The 16,225-nt window shown below is 38.7% G+C and overlaps 1 protein-coding gene across 5 annotated transcripts in view; it reads right to left on the bottom strand.

Annotated features, from left to right (window-relative positions):
* RANBP17 (RAN binding protein 17) overlaps positions 1-16,225 on the bottom strand; it is a 364,714-nt gene that overhangs the window by 64,287 nt on the left and 284,202 nt on the right. For all 5 annotated transcript variants that reach the window (XM_062188701.1, XM_062188698.1, XM_062188700.1 and 2 more), the window contains 3 exons: positions 11,628-11,716; positions 2,944-3,051; positions 611-693 (listed from right to left, as the gene is read on the bottom strand). In XM_062188701.1, the coding sequence (XP_062044685.1) occupies positions 611-693; positions 2,944-3,051; positions 11,628-11,716 (280 nt within the window). The remainder of the gene's footprint in view (positions 1-610; positions 694-2,943; positions 3,052-11,627; positions 11,717-16,225) is intronic.

Here is a 16,225-nt window from a genome sequence, read left to right on the forward strand (position 1 = left end):
CCAAATCAGATTACGGAGGATTCCTATCCACCCTCTCCCAATTCCCTATTTACATAAAAGTTCCAGTGAGTAGAGAATTACACCGATGAAGCTGTCAGAATTGGAAAGTTTTAGGTTTATTGTAGTTCTAAGGCACAAACTGCTATCCAAACTCTAAGATTTTTGGATTGTAATTGAATAGGACAATCTTTGTTATAGATGTCTGCTTCTAGGAGTGCAGTTCCCAAAAGTTCCTTGTAATACAATACTTACAGCTCTTTACAAGTACATTTCCTCAAATTCAGTGACCCAGGATAACAAACTCCCTGATGTAACTTTCAGCACTTGTGAATATGCTATACCTTTTCAATATTCTAGTGTATTCCCTTTATCTACTGACACTGCATTTTTTTCCAAAAGAAATTCATCAAGTTGGTCAGGCATGATTTGTAGTCAAAGGCAGCTGCTTACTCCTCCAACATGATAGCTACCTAGCTTTCTGCACTCCTATTACCCACTTCACAAATTCATACAGATATGAAGCCTCAAAAGAACAAAATAACGAACATCTTTCTTTCCTCCAAAGAGATAAAGTTATATTGCACAGACAAATATGGAAAAGGATACTCACCATAAGTGCAAATCATTTTACTAGCTTCTCTGAAGAGAAGAATCCCATTAGGAGATGATACATCAAAATTCAAACGCTGAGATCTAAGAAATATAGCAAAAAAATCAGACTATATGTGCAGATGAAGAAATCAAATACAGGTTTAAAATGTCCAGCATTTTCTTTTATTAGAAGCAGCAGCAGTGAAATTATCCTTTAAAGTGCCATTCCATTCAACAACTGTTGATAAAATATGTATGTGAATTCCCTCACTGTTAAGGTACCAGACAATTAAGAAGAGCTATTCCCACTTATTTGTTGACTCAAAGAGTGCATTTCTTTATCTGTCAAAACAACATTCTGACATCCTGTATCCCCATCTCTCACCTCTTTTCCTGTCATACAAAGTGCTGGATGGATAATGAGAATCATAAGCATAATATAAAACCCCAGATGTAAATGTGTATGTTTACATAGATACCAAATAGAGATGTCTTTTTACATTGGAGAGCTCCTACAGTGCCTAATACACATTTTAAAAACAGATTCTAAAGTAACAGATTGGAAATCCAGGTACCTTTAATACTGCACATATATTTAATGAATCATTTAATACTTCAAGCATATTTCAAACATATTAAATTACACTAAAGATTATAGTTTCTACCACACATACCTTCAGTAAAGAGAAACAAACCTCAAAAATTTTCTGAGAACAATTCAACTTCTCTGGTTCCTGACAGGCTGGGTAACAGTATGAGCAGCTAAAGAAATGACATGCTATCTTGACATAATATTCCTTTTTTTTTTTTTTAGTATCACCTTAGTTTTAGTTTGTTCTAATATGCCTTCCTGTTGTTCTTTCAAGAAATAATGATATATTGTTAAAAAGATTAGCAAACAAAACCAAACCAAAAAGTAAAGACATTGCTAAAGTTCTGTTTGTCAGAAATTGAATGAATTACTGCATTTCCATGCTTTTTCAGAATGCTTTATTGTTCAGTACAATTATATCCTGGAGGTCATGTTATTATAAACATTTCCTTATTGGTATACAATTCTTGATTACAGAAAAGAAATGCATATTCATAATTCACATTAGATTCTAGGAAAGTATAGACAAAATGATGCATTTTCTGAGATAACACATTTTCACTAGATAATTCTTAGCATAATTGTTCTGGATATGAATTATCTGCCTAGGGCAGACATAAAATCCTTTACAATATTCAATACAATGATTTTTTTGCTTTAATATTAAATGTTGTATCAGTAATACTAATATCAGTTATCTGGCTAAACGTTAGAATTTAATGAGAAAAAAACCCTTAAATTTCCAATAGAAAATAGAAAGCCATTTTTCCCTTATTATTTCAGGCACCAATGAGATTTTTTTTTTTAAACTAACAGCTCTGAAAAGAATAATACTCACATTTCTTTATTTGCCAGGTCTTTATCCACCTCTTGCTTTAGAGTAAAAATGTTAAATTACTGCTGTGACCAGAGATAAAATTAGAGCTGCAACTAATAGTCCTTCCCTGTTTGGGTATCTCCCTTCCGACACGCAGTTTACAGAGGAATTGATGAGGCAAGATGGCTAAGTGACAGGTAATTTGGTGCTAAGCCATATTCACAATGACATATTTTAAAGAGGTAAACACAATTAGCTTGTTGCAGTTTTCTCTTTTACCCTTTTCTCTTTTATTACTCTTTGCTAATATTTATATGCAGAGTGTTTAAATCTCTGCCAGTCTATGCAAATTATAAGGTCAACTAGGCAATTTCTGAGAAGTGTTGTAGTTGCTATTTCAATGAAAATTGTGAGTGCATAAATCACCCAAATATATGCATCTAGGCATGGAGGAAGAAGCATAATTTAGAAGTCAAAGCCAGGGATAATCCCCAGAGCTCCTGAGGCAAACAACTATGTGCCCATAAATTGCTCTGGGAGTCAGCGTCTTTATCCATACATGATTTGCCTCTACACAGAGACGTCCAAACTTCTTTCCTGCTTTAAAATCCTGCAGACTTGCAATCAGGTGGTGAAACAGTTAAAACAGCTGCTCTCCCTCCATTTTGTGATTTTTGAATAATTTAAGTAATGGTGGCTGCAGTCTCCCCAATTTTCCCCAATTTTTATAGTCCTCACATAGACTGAAGTATACTATGCCCTTTCTCGCAAAGGGTCTCAACGTCAAGTCTCCATTCCTATTGTTTCCACGGACCACCTTAAGTGGTGGTTCCTGGGATTTTGGTAGGCCTCGAATACACGCACAGCAGCCAGGAAAGTGTGGGCTCTGGAGAGTCTGAACACAGCAGCAGACTGTTTCTTCACTCCTTGTCACACTGCTTACCTGTTCTGCATCAACTCTGCCAAGAGTTTCAGGATGGGAGTTGTACACGCTGGCTCTCCATACCACCGTTCAACAGCCCTCTGAAGAATGGGAAGGTATGTTGGGTACCTTTTATAAAGTCTGTTAAAGAATTTAAGGGTCAAAAGATATACTGTTCCTGAAAAAATTAGTGCCACTTAAAACTGAAAAAAAAAAAAAAAAGTGGGGGGGCATCCACATTTCTGTGTTTAGTGTACAATGGCAGTTTTACAAATCTCTAACCTGTTCAGTTATAAGTTTTTCTGGAGCTGCAAACAATTTGCTGCGCAGAAGACATACCTTTAAAGTATCACACAAAGTAACACACTGAAAGACTTATGCTTAATGTCGTAGGAAAGAAAAACAAATTGAGTTAATGAGGATGAAAACATATTTGAAATATTAGTATCAGGGTTTCTTGGGCACTATACTGAGAACAAACATTTTTTACTATAAGAATTTTGAAACATATAACATCAAAGAGAAACACTAACAAATCCCAAATATCTATCTCAAAGCTTCAAAATTCCTTACATTCTTTTTTCCCCCCTTTAAGTTGCTCAGCTCTCTGCTTGGCCCCACTGTAGCTCAAGGAACACCTGGGATGCCAGCCTGAAGAATAGCTTTGGCTAACTACTAATCTGCAAGGTAGTGCACTAAAAGGCAGCCTCACGTATGTGCAAGGCACAATTCTCTAACACCTTCATTAACACTAAGGAGTGGATGCCTCCGATAAACCATCAGAACCTGGAAACCTGACTCAGCTCCACTGGCCCTTTTCCCCATCACTGGCCTTTTCCTTGCCCAATGGACACACAAATATAGGATTAAGGAACAGAACTGCAGAAAAAAAGCTCTATGCCACTGTCTTCCTCACCGCCCTCGCCTCTCCCCACCCTGTTCTCTCTTTTTGATGTTTCCCAATGTGTCTGTCTTTTTGTTTCAGAACAAAGTGCTGAAGTGAATCACTTCATGGTGTTCCCATTCTGTTACAGGTAGAGATCTCCAGGTAAGAATGGTCACTACACGTTTCTTCTAGGCTCTTAACAATAAATATTAAATTCCTTAGCATGGCACATAAGGCCCTTTAAGATCTGGTTCCTTCCTACCTCCATCCTCATCTCCTAATGCCTCTGCTCTATCTATGGCTCGGCTACTCGTAACTCCCTACACATCCATGGAGGCCGACACCCGTCTCTATTCTATATACTGCTTCTGCTGCCTACCACATCCCTGTCTTTCAATACCTACCTCAAGTTTCACCTCTCCTGAGATGCTTTCTCTATTTTGTCCAAAGGGCATCAGCCTCTTCCACATATTTGTTCAATCAGCACTCCTGACCACTTCTCTCTTGTAACAGTGTATTAGAGTTGATTGCTCATGTCATCCGTCTGCCTCATTAGATGGTGAATTTCTACACTCTCTCTGCTAACTCCTGTTTGACCCTAAGATTTCAATATAGCTGTCAGGAAGAATTATCCAGGAAGCCTTTTCTGACCTTGTGTGAACACCCCACTCCTGTGTCCTGATATGGTGGTGGAACCCTGCGCTAGTACTGTCTATTTCTCCTACTTTAAGTTTTTTGAGGGCAGGGACTACGTACCTATACATGCAGAGGATTGGTACAAAGTAGATTTCAACATATTGTGTTTGTTGTTGTAAACCTGCCAACCTCAAAATGAGGTGTAACATATCTGATTGGAACTACTATTTAGATGTGGGTGTTGCACTGCAGTGTGTCAAGCTAACGTGTGGGATGCCTGCCTCCCACATGGGAGTGCCTAGGATGAAGTCCTGCCTCTGCTTCCCATCTAGCTCTCTGCTAGTGCACATCCCCGGAGGCAGGATTTGATGGCTCAAGTACTTGAGTCCTGCCACCCTGGCTCCTGGCTTTGGTCTGGCTCAGCCTTGGCAGTTGTGGGCATTTAAAGGGGAACAAACTAGCAGATGGACGATATTGCGCTCTGCTTTCCAGAAAAGGAACAAAAAGGAACTACTATGTAAAAAATCCTTAACTATGCATTTTACTCTGAGGTTTTAGAAAAAGATCTACATAATGCTCCAAGAAAAGAAGTACCTTTTTTTTTTTTTTACAGACAGAGTGGACAGTGAGAGAGAGACAGACAGAAAGGTCTTCCTTTTGCCGTTGGTTCACCCTCCAATGGCTGCCGCAGTAGCGCGCTGCGGCAGGTGCACTGTGCTGATCCGATGGCAGGAGCCAGGTGCTTCTCCTGGTCTCCCATGGGGTGCAGGGCCCAAGCACTTGGGCCATCCTCCACTGCACTCCCTGGCCACAGCAGAGAGCTGGCCTGGAAGAGGGGCAACCGGGACAGGATCGGTGCCCCGACCGGGACTAGAACCCGGTGTGCCGGCGCCGCAAGGTGGAGGATTAGCCTAGTGAGCTGTGGCGCCGGCCTTTTTTTAATTTTTATTTTTATTTTTTATTTTTTTTAAGAAGTACCTTAAAGCCTTAAGAGTAGATTGCTCCCTAAAAGTGAAAAGAAAAAAAACTCCTTTGCCAGAGATACCATGTCAAGTTTCTATTTGCATATACATAAACAATTTGTTGAACAAATACTTACCGAAGTCCTACTCTATAACAAGCACTGTCTTAGACTCTCTGCAGACACCACTGAACACAACACTAAAAAATCCCTGCTCTCATGGAATTTAATTCTAATAATACACAGAATAAAAAAAAGTTAGAGGCTGGCGCCGTGGCTTAACCGGCTAATCCTCTGCCTTGCGGCGCCGGCACACTGGGCTCTAGTCCCGGTTGGGGCGCCGGATTCTATCCTGGTTGCCCCTCTTCCAGGCCAGCTCTCTGCTATGGCCCAGGAAGGCAGTGGAGGATGGCCCAAGTGCTTGGGCCCTGCACCCATGTGGGAGACCAGGAGAAGCACCTGGCTCCTGGCTTCGGATCAGCGAGATGTGCCGGCCACAGCGGCCATTGGAGAGTGAACCAATGGCAAAAAGGAAGACCTTTCTCTCTGTCTCTCTCTCTCTCACTATCCACTCTGCCTGTCAAAAAAAAGGAAAAAAAGAATAAAAAAAAGTTAGAAACTATTACAAAGGAAACTAAAGTAGCGAAGGGTGAGAAGAAGTGCGTGTACAGGTGTGAGCGAGGTTTCAGTGGGATGAAGACGAAAAAAGTCAATCAGTGAATCTGATGACTAGCTTTATTTGGGCTGTTGTCAGATAATTACTGTTTTGTTTTTTCTAAGGACTAGGGCAGCTGCTATTTCTGACAAACAGTAGAAGCTATGTGCGATGTTCTGTGTGCTAGGGGCCAGCGCTCCCGAGTTAGGGAAGCCACGGCTTTTATACTTAGGGAATTTGTGGTCATTTCAGGATGGCAGACACGTAAGAGCGACGCTTAGAGTATTGCAAGTCTGAAGCAGGGCCAGAGGAGCCAGGTGAGAAAATATTTCACCAAGACATCTCCTGAGCATAAACCTAGTCATCATTCATGGAAAAGCATCAGGGAGGTTCATCAGGAAACTGAGAAGATCCAAGTCTCAGGACCTCAGAATACTGGAGGCACACCCGGCCCCTTTGCAAAGCACTCTGAAGGCATTAGGGCCATCATATTTTTCAGAGCACACTGCATTCGCTGTGGGCTAAGGCCGGGGTACGAGGGGATGCTCCCTTTCCTGTCTGGAATGAGAGTGGTGACAATTCTAATATGCTTCTGACAGAGGTGACTGCCACAGAGAAAATGAGTGATTATTGGAAAGCAGAGAGGAGGTCTGCTAAGCAGGGAGGTTAAAGGGCTTCAGAGTGGGATGCCAGGCTCAGATTACGGGGTGACAGCCCGGACCCACTCCACGAGTTTAATTTTCCAGTGGTCTTGTGAGGACTACATATACACAGATAGGAGCAAGAAAGTGGGAGCCCTTAGGTGGAACATGCACAGGTCGAATTGCTTTCATATATCCCTTCTCAATGAATTCCTAATTTCTGTATCAGATACATGAAAAATCAAAGGCATTAATGATAGGACATTTCCTTATGGGATGCCAAATATGAAAAAAAAAATGAAAAGTATCAAGTTTTGTTCTTCCCATGCATTCATCCATCCATGATTAGTGTTACTACCTGCTGGACCCCAAGAAAACAGCAATGAGTAAAAACAGAATTCTTTCCTTTTGGGGTTTCACAGTAGAGAAGGCATCATATACATTAGAAGGCAACATGAGAGTTTTTGTTAAAATTCTTATGAAATGAGGGTCTGAGGATGTGATTCTAGAAAAAAAAAATAGCCTGCCAGTTCAGAGCTCGTTTTAAAGGTACTCCTTTAAATACCTGCATGTTTTTCCATGATGGTACCTGCAGCTGCTGGAAGCCTTTCCCCTCTTTCATCTGGAAAATGTTTGGGTTTTTCAAAGTTTAACTCAACTTTCACTTCTTCTGGGAAGCCTTCCCTCTTTATCTAAAACACCAAACTCTTCCTCGTATATTGTCATATGACATTTTGCATGCACCTTTATTGATATTTAATTATTAGTTTTCACATACTCATAAGGCTGTGAGCTTCTAAACAGCAATATATTTTATTCATTCTTGTGCTGCCTGTGCCTGGCCTGGAACACTCACAAAAATGCTCGCTGAACAGTGATTTTTTTCAGATTTGCTTTCTTTCCTATTTTAGTTTGTCCAATGTGATATTGCCAATTATTTTTTTCTTGATTTTCTTAGTCAGTCATATTCACCCATTGATTTATATTACCTATGGAATTCACTTAATATTCAAGGGTCCCAGAAAACTTACATACTTCCAACCATGAAATAAGTTGTCCATAATAAAACATCTTCATTATTCACTTCCTAACCCTGGTGATGAGGACAGCAGAAAATCTCTCTGCCTATTTCCACACGGTCCAGGCCCTACACGATTTGGTAAGATCCAGAGCCTTTCCCAATTCCCCAGCTAAATACAACCACTCTTCCATTTTATCTATGGCACTTTCTAGATTTTATTATAAGTCATTTATATAGATATCTAACTGACTCCATTAAATTATAAGCTCACTCTGGGTAGGATTTGCGTTGATGTAATCTATATCCCTCATGAAATCTAGTACATTGGACTGAGGAGGCCTAATTTGTTGAATAAGTGAGTAAACAGGATTCCTTTGTCTCATTACATATTAGGGAAAGGAACAGCAGTGGAGTATTTACTTTGTGCCAGACATTGTAATAAGCCCTTTACATAATCACAGACGCAGACACTCAACATTTCCTGCAACATATCAGGCAGACAAGTATTCACAGTCCCATTACACCGAATAGAACACGGATGCTGGGACACTAACTTACCCAAGATCCACAGGTTGTTGAGTGGTAGAACAAAGACTAGAGACTGAGAATACCCCCCTTTCAAAGTCTGTGCTCTTTCACATATCTCATTGTTTGGCCTTGTCTTTGTATAATATGTTTACACACACTGACAAACAGCCCCAACTGCCTGGCTGAAAAAGAGTGAGCTCAAAAGTCTTATGAGTATTAGGAAAACAAGAAGACCCAGTGTGGGGGCCGGCGCTGTGGCACAGGTTAATCCTCCGCCTGCAGTGCCAGCATCCCATATGGGCGCTGGTTTGAGTCCCTACTGCTCCATTTCCGATCCAGCTCTCTGCTACAGCCTGGGAAAGCAGTAGAAGATGGCCCAAGTGCTTGGGCCCCTGCACCCATGTGGGAGACCCAGAAGAAGCTCCTGGCTCTGGATTGGTCTAGCTCTGGTCATTGCAGCCATTTGGGGAGTGAACCAGCAGATGGAAGACCTCTCTCTGCCTCTCCTTCTCTGTCTGTAACTCTGACTCTCAAATAAATAAATAAAATCTTTAAAAAAAAAAAAAAGACCAGCGTGAGAAAATAATGTCATACACATTCCTTCTCCCACCCCAACCCCCAGCTTCCCCCTGGAGTCTTGATACTTCAGCCTCAGTGTGATCTGAGAAAAGTTTAAACGCGGTGATTAACTGCACTGTGAGGAGAGGTGTTTGCTTACTGCTATGTTCCTACTATAGGGGCAAAGAACTAAATCAATGATCCTCCTTCAATTCTCCAGTCATGGAAACTATTTGTCAAGATGGTTGCTATGTAGTTTCAGGCAATTTAGTTTTGGGAGGACACAGTGATAAGCAATGTGGTTTGTGTAGCAGTTAATGCAGTCAGTATTTACAGAAATGTTTCTGAATTAAATAGCTAACCACTAAAATACCATTTTATCAAATAATCGCCATAAATAAAATGCATTTTGACTTTAAGATGACATGTACTCTTATAGGATGTTTCTTCTGCATACTAAGGATTGTATAACAAATTAAAGAACATAACACTTATGTGGATAAAAGGCAAATAAACTTTCCCCAGCAGTAATGTGGGAATCATCACTGACGGTTTGACATATCAATATTTCAGGAAGAACAAATGACTTTCATATCCATGTTATTTTTATCATATATTTATTCATTTTTGCATTACTTTAATACTTTGGAAAGAATCTGTACTTTATCACCTGAAACTGCTTAAAGTATTTCGAAATATTTTAATAAAGCTTTTTGAATTATCAAATAATGCAACTTTTAAACAAATTTTACTATTATTATAAATATTTGCTCTTCATCCCTTGCCCAAAGGAGAACTATAAATCTTGTCTCAACTGAATGAACACCATTTATCATATTCATTTCGTTGTCAATACAATTATGAAAAGCCTTTGGCCTTTTCCCAAGGAAGCTGATTTGCTACTGAAACTCAATTATTATAAGCAAGGCCAGTACCAAACCACCCTATTTGGCAATCTAACATAGCTTCCTGCATAACTGACACTTCGCCCTCCGCCCCTGACCCTAATAACGTCAACATCTATGGTCAAATGGAGGAGACAATGGTTTCTAGTTCAAAACAAAACATTCAGTCCCAAGATTTTCCATTTGCTATTTTCTGCCATCTGCTGGACAAAAGTTTTATTTCAAATAAGTGTCAAAAAGAAGGACCTGAGATAGGAAACGGGAAATAGATTGAATTAAAAATAATCTTCTATAAATTTTGGTCAGTATCAATTATGGCAGATATTTCTAGTAACAATGAGTGGGAAGTTTCTGATCACGATTCAGTTAAAATTGCAAAACAGGACAACATGAAATGCTAATTGCTGGACAGTCTAGAGTTCTACCAGGTTTTCTAGAACCAAATCAACTTTAAAGTGTCAAAACTAGATTTTGTGATTTTTTTCAAATGAAAGCTTTGGCTTTTGGAGATGCTTAGAGAAATTAAAGGGTCATGTGTAATTCTAGTTTGTCCTTCGTGTACATTATATGCTGATATAAAACATGTGCATGACTCCTCAAAGACAGAAAAATCTCTCCAACCTTTCCTTGGCCACATAAATCTGATGAAGAGGTTTTAATAGTAATTATAAAGATAGGTCAGTACTCAAATTAATATGCAAGAATTTTCAGTCCTCCCTAAAATATGCTCAGATCCCTGTTAGTTATGTTTTTGGTCACAACCGTGGCATGGCAGCTGAAAATTATCTTTTGCATGTAATATCTACATATGCATATAATATCTACATATGCATATAACATCTACATATGAAGTAGATATGGCAAAAAGTTAAAAACTGCCAAATATTAAAAAAATGTTAAAAAAAGAAAAGTTTTTTTTGCAATCTGATTTATAAAGGAAGTTTGAATTTGAACAAAACAACCGAGAAACAGTGTGACTTTAAAAGGAAATTAGTTTTCTGACTACAAATTTTTCTTATGGGCTCTGATGGCTTCATGTACAGAAGGCGTGATTCATTGTATTATACTTAGTTTGACTTGTATAAATTATCACTTCCTATTAGGATTGAAGATATTCATAAAATACTATTAAAATAATATTAACCATTTATGGATACTGAATTTGTACGAGACATTATATAAAGTAATTATGTACTTTTGTCATAGTAAGTAATGCTACTGGGCGGTCTCTTTTTGAACACGATGAAACCAAGTCTCAGAGAGGTGAGATGACTTACCCAGGTTTACACAATAAATGAAGAGCTGGGCCTTCAAGTCTGGTCCCTCTAACACCAGTCTATGCTCTTTTTTGCTGTTTACATGATGAGGCATTTCTGTGGGGGATTTTAACATTTTTCTGTCTGTAGTAAGCCTTGGCAAAGGTAAATTTTAAATGAAATGACAAATCCTGGCCATTTATTTCTCCCCTTTCGTATCCATTAATATGATGAAAACCTGCAGCATGATGAGTTAAGCCTCAAAGAGATAAAGTGACCTTCTGAGCCTTGCTAATTGAGATGAAGTAGAGATTCAAATCTCCTCGAAAATGCCAAACGGTAGTACTCATTGATCCCAAGTAAAGATGTTAGCCAGATTATCTCTGCAATCCCAGCATAAACAATCGTTTGGGGGAAGTGATTTTTAAGTTGTCAATATTTAATGGCACCAAAAAACTGACCTCTCTGAGCTGGGTCTCCAAATGCTGTGCTCAGTTATCTGCACTGCTGCCACTGTGCTGTAATTTTTAGCTGATTACACATTAGTTCATTTAGCTTTGTTTCCTCTTCCCTACTGTGCCATACTATTAAACGAAAGCGAGGGGCCTGGCATCCCTCTGTGCACAGAGCTGGTATTGTCACAGTGTAATAAGGATACATCCAGTCAAACAGCATGGTGTAGCTGGTCTTTGTGTTCAGTGCAAAGGCAATCCCTCGAAGATCTCTTGCCAGCCCGATCAACATACGCTGTCAGTGGGAAAGAGACACAGTAATTGATTTTCACGTTAGCGCAGAGCAGATGGAGTAATAATCAGGCAATAATGACCACATATCTGATTTTGATTCATTAGCTAAAATGTCTCGCTCAGATCCCTTTCTATAGAAAACCATAGACTTTTTAAACAAACAGAACATCAAATCTGCTCACCAACTCCACTTTGCTTCGTATAAATGGAGCTAAGTAATAATTTCAGTAGCTTAGGAAAATTTAAATTAATACATCTTGTTTCTGAATAATGCTAAAGTAGAAATAAAAATAATAATAAAGCCAGGATCACAAAACAGATATGCCCAGGGTATGCACATTATTTCATAGCAGCAAATCTTAACAACATCAACTTGTATGAAATTAGTCTTTGATAGTTAGTGTCTACCCTGGAAACATATTGGCATTTAAAGATTCCTAATGAATATCTTTAATGACTCTGGATAAAATAAAACTAGCTTGGTGACCTACTAGTACTATGATGTACTCAGAATGACAGTCACATTCCCCAAGCAAGGAAAAGACATAAGAATAAAAGAGTTCTATATTTGATGTCCTAAGGCTTGAATTTGAATCCCAGTTTTATTTAAGACTTAAGGCAAGGCAACTTATCAGTCTCAGTTTTCTCACCTGTGAAAGGGGTTAATAATGCCTCTTTCACAGAGGTACTATGATGAATAATTCAAGAAATTCACATAAAAATGTCTAGCCAGAGCCTGATACGCAGCAAGCATTCCACACATATATACTGTTAGAGGAAAACAAACAGACCCTTGACTCGCATTCTGGACTCTTAATTAAGCTGTCCTTAGGATAATGTTTGGAAAGAGAAAAAGAAAACCCATGAACAGATGCTAGGATGTCGGAACAAAAAGCACAAACAAACATAACTGCAAAACAAGGTGGTTGGATAACTGAGATAAGCAACTGTGATTTCTGAAGATACTGTTTCAGTAGAAATATTCTACCAGAAAGTGCTCTCTAAACTCCTTTCCTTCAGATTTTCTTTTTCTTCACACTTTGGTAATTAAGGAAAACCTTTTTAGCAAGGAGTTTAAATTATCATTAGGGAGAAGGCAACACATCCTGATCTTCATCTTAATGGCTGAATACCATTTCAAAGTAGCAAATAATAGTTAAACTGTCGGAAAGTATCTGAAATTTTTCATCCTCCCTACTCTTCCTAAAAGTTGATTTGACTTAACTAGGTGTTGATTTCAAGAGTATTTAACTTATGTGTAAGAATGATGGTTTCCTGTATTTCTGAATCTGAGAATTCGGAATTTCTGTTTCTGCTTCTTTAAAATGACCTACTTTTTCCTCTCATAATCTTACCAGTCCTTGTTTTTCTATAACTGGCTGGCCTCAATGTAGTTACTTCATGCGACCTGCTATTAAAACACCACCAACAGCAACAGCAACAACCCCAAATCTAAATCATTCTGCCTTTTGCTTCTCTTCTACCAGCTGGAGCTGTTCTCCTTCTCAGCTTTCCACGTTCTATGCAGTCTCCTGAACAAAACAGAACCTTTAAGGAGCCTTCCTCGAACAATTCTTACTACTGTGTTTGCAATCTTTCTACTAACAGTCTTTTTGTTCTATTTTTAATTTATGTACAATCACAGGTAAAAGATGACTCTTCAAATAATCTTAAGTTTCTGCACACGTATAAGATACGCATCACTCAACTTTAAATTTGTCATCAGGAACCATGAGTTTTACTTTCCTTGTGGCTAGTATAAAGGCTCTTAGTAAAATATTCATTGCAGTCTCATTGTACAAAGAGGTTAATTTTTAGTTGATCATAAATCTTCTTTCCTTAAAAGATGCCAAGGTAATAGAAATGCTTTAACTAACTCAAATCTACAGTTCTTCTGATTGCAGTAAAATGTGGCTATGAAATTGTATCCTACCAATTCATTTTACTTTAGAAAATAGTACAGAGCAGAGGAAACACATGATAACTAAATTTATGTTTTAAATAAATTCCACAGGGTAGGTATATGTGAATAAGATGCAAATTTCTTATGCTCAAAATTATCTCTTATCTCAAAGCAGAAGAACAAAGTCCAATAATAATCCACACAGACACACTAGCGTACTAACAGAGTATTTCCTCCATAGTTACAACATACCCTCCTCTGGAATGAGACAGAACCCTACTAACTAGAAGCTCAATCAGGCTGCTAACTAAGTGGGGGCTAAGAGGTGATCTGATGGAAATTTAGGGGGGAGGAGCCACGGTTTACCATCTCATTTAGAATAGCACAAAGAGGTCTATTTTTAAAGTTGCCTTTCTCCTATGATTGGTCAACACTAGATTGATCTGAAAATAATTTTAGTAAGGCAATTCTGCGGAGTATGGCAGGTCTGGGGATCTACGTGGATTCCTTTTTTGGACAGTTCAAGGAGAAACTGATGAGTGCTTCAGTCCGCCGCGCGGTGGAAGTTGTCTGCGTGCCAACTGCGAGACAGATAGGCTGGGAAACAGCTGAAACGTGGCTCCTTCCACCCTGACCCCCAAAACAGGGTTTCTAATGGAAAGTCTGACAGACCCTTTACTGTAGTGGCACTACTGGGGGCGGCTATAATATTATCCTCATAATTCTACTATATAATAACAACAAAGAAAAAGAAGGTGAAGGGTCATTGTGCTTTGTCTTTAGAATTAAGATGGCTGTCTTCATCCTTACAGCATACTCTTAATTCTGGAGACACATCTTAATAACCTCTAAATAGTTCCAACAAAAGAGCCGTGTCAGAGGAATGAGCAGGCCCCAAGGTGTTTCAACTGGAGTGTTTTCATCTGCCTTTATTGCTCTATCCCTCTCCAGAATTAAGGCAATAACCTGTGATAAATTATTCAGGAACTGCTACAGGGATCAAAGCAAAATCATTCTGTTAAAGTGCTGTTTGCAACATTTGGCACTTAGTGCGAAAACTTTTAATGTGCGCATGCTGAAAATCAAGGATTTTAAATAATTTAACATTGTGGAGTTTTTACGAAGGGACTAAAGATAGCAGGTTCCTATTTAACTGCTCCTCTTCCTCTGAGAAGCTTTCATTCATTTTCCTTGAAACCTTTGACGTCATGGCCAAATCACAAATGCTGCATGAGTCAGGGGAGTACTAGGCCATATTTCACAATGGATAAAATTATAGGAGGGAAACACATACTCTGAAATAATACTCCAGAGCTAGGATTTGTCACAGCATTTTCTTTTTTCCCCCTTTACTTGGAGAGCAAAACCCAAGACAAAAATTCAATGTTCTCTTCAATTTCATTAGGACTAAGTAAGAAAACAAAGCTATAAATTTAAGTTTCCCAGCCTTTTCTCTCCTCACAACCATATTTCAATTTGGCAACACGGGTCCTTAATGTTTAAGTTCATGTTGAAATCTGCATTTGAAAAATATCTACAAATACAGAGTAGAAAATCCTGGTAAGGACTGCAAATTAAATGAATTTGGCAGTCCTGCGGCATTTTCATAGAGATATTTTAACAGCATCACCTCCTGTGGGTTGGAATACTAAATACTTTATTGAGGAACAAAACAGAACTGTTTTTATCTCTGGTACTTGCAAAATGAAGTACCTGAAAGCACTTTTGCATGTATTATTTATTCATCATGATAGAAAAATAGCCTTAACCTAATAAATTACATTTAAAAGCATTTAGTGCAAAAGTTTTGTTTATGATAGAGCAACAGATTTAGTTCTTTATCGGTAGCTTAAAGCACCAAGTTTTCTTTATACAAATTAGACAGATGGTGCTTACAGTAGAATTTACTAAAGGTCTGTCACAACAAATGCAGCCAAGCTGCATATTTAATCACTGCAGAATCTTGTCTACCTGCAGCTGCCAACTGCTAATCCAATTTCCCTGATAAATGTGGCAAGAGACACGATCAGCAATAAAGAGCATCTAACTCCATTTTCCTGCAGGGCGTCTTTTGATGAACATTTAGGACGGAAGCACGGAGTGCACTGTGTGGCCTTGGTTCGTGGCAGCTGCATGCATTCTGAGGCACAGTTCTCAGGTTACTCACTTAATTCTGCCACTATCATTACGTTGCTATTGATCTCAGTAGCTGTTGCCTACACAGCATTACTCTAGATGAAGCTGAATCAGGCAGTTATCATGCATCAAACTTGCTCAAAAGCCTGGAGATTTCCCCTTAATTACTTGTGATTTTATTTGCAAATACCGTTAAAGTGTAATCAAGCAGTCACTTTCCAGGGTCGTTAAGAACTTGCTGGTTTAGGGATATATCACTGGAACTCCATTAAAAATGACTCTGGGAAGATGGTTTCTATCAAACTAGATGGGATTACATCAAAACAGGCTTGCAATATAATGAAATCTTCAAATGAGACAAATGTAATTTTTATAAAGATGGTGTTTTTCAACTTCACTGCTTCTTTGTGATAAAGGGCAGCAATCGCCATTTTAAAGCTACATAGATACGGCTGATCATTAAAAATATCT

This window comes from Lepus europaeus, chromosome 4, assembly GCF_033115175.1.
Source record: "Lepus europaeus isolate LE1 chromosome 4, mLepTim1.pri, whole genome shotgun sequence".
Lineage (NCBI taxonomy): Eukaryota > Metazoa > Chordata > Mammalia > Lagomorpha > Leporidae > Lepus > Lepus europaeus.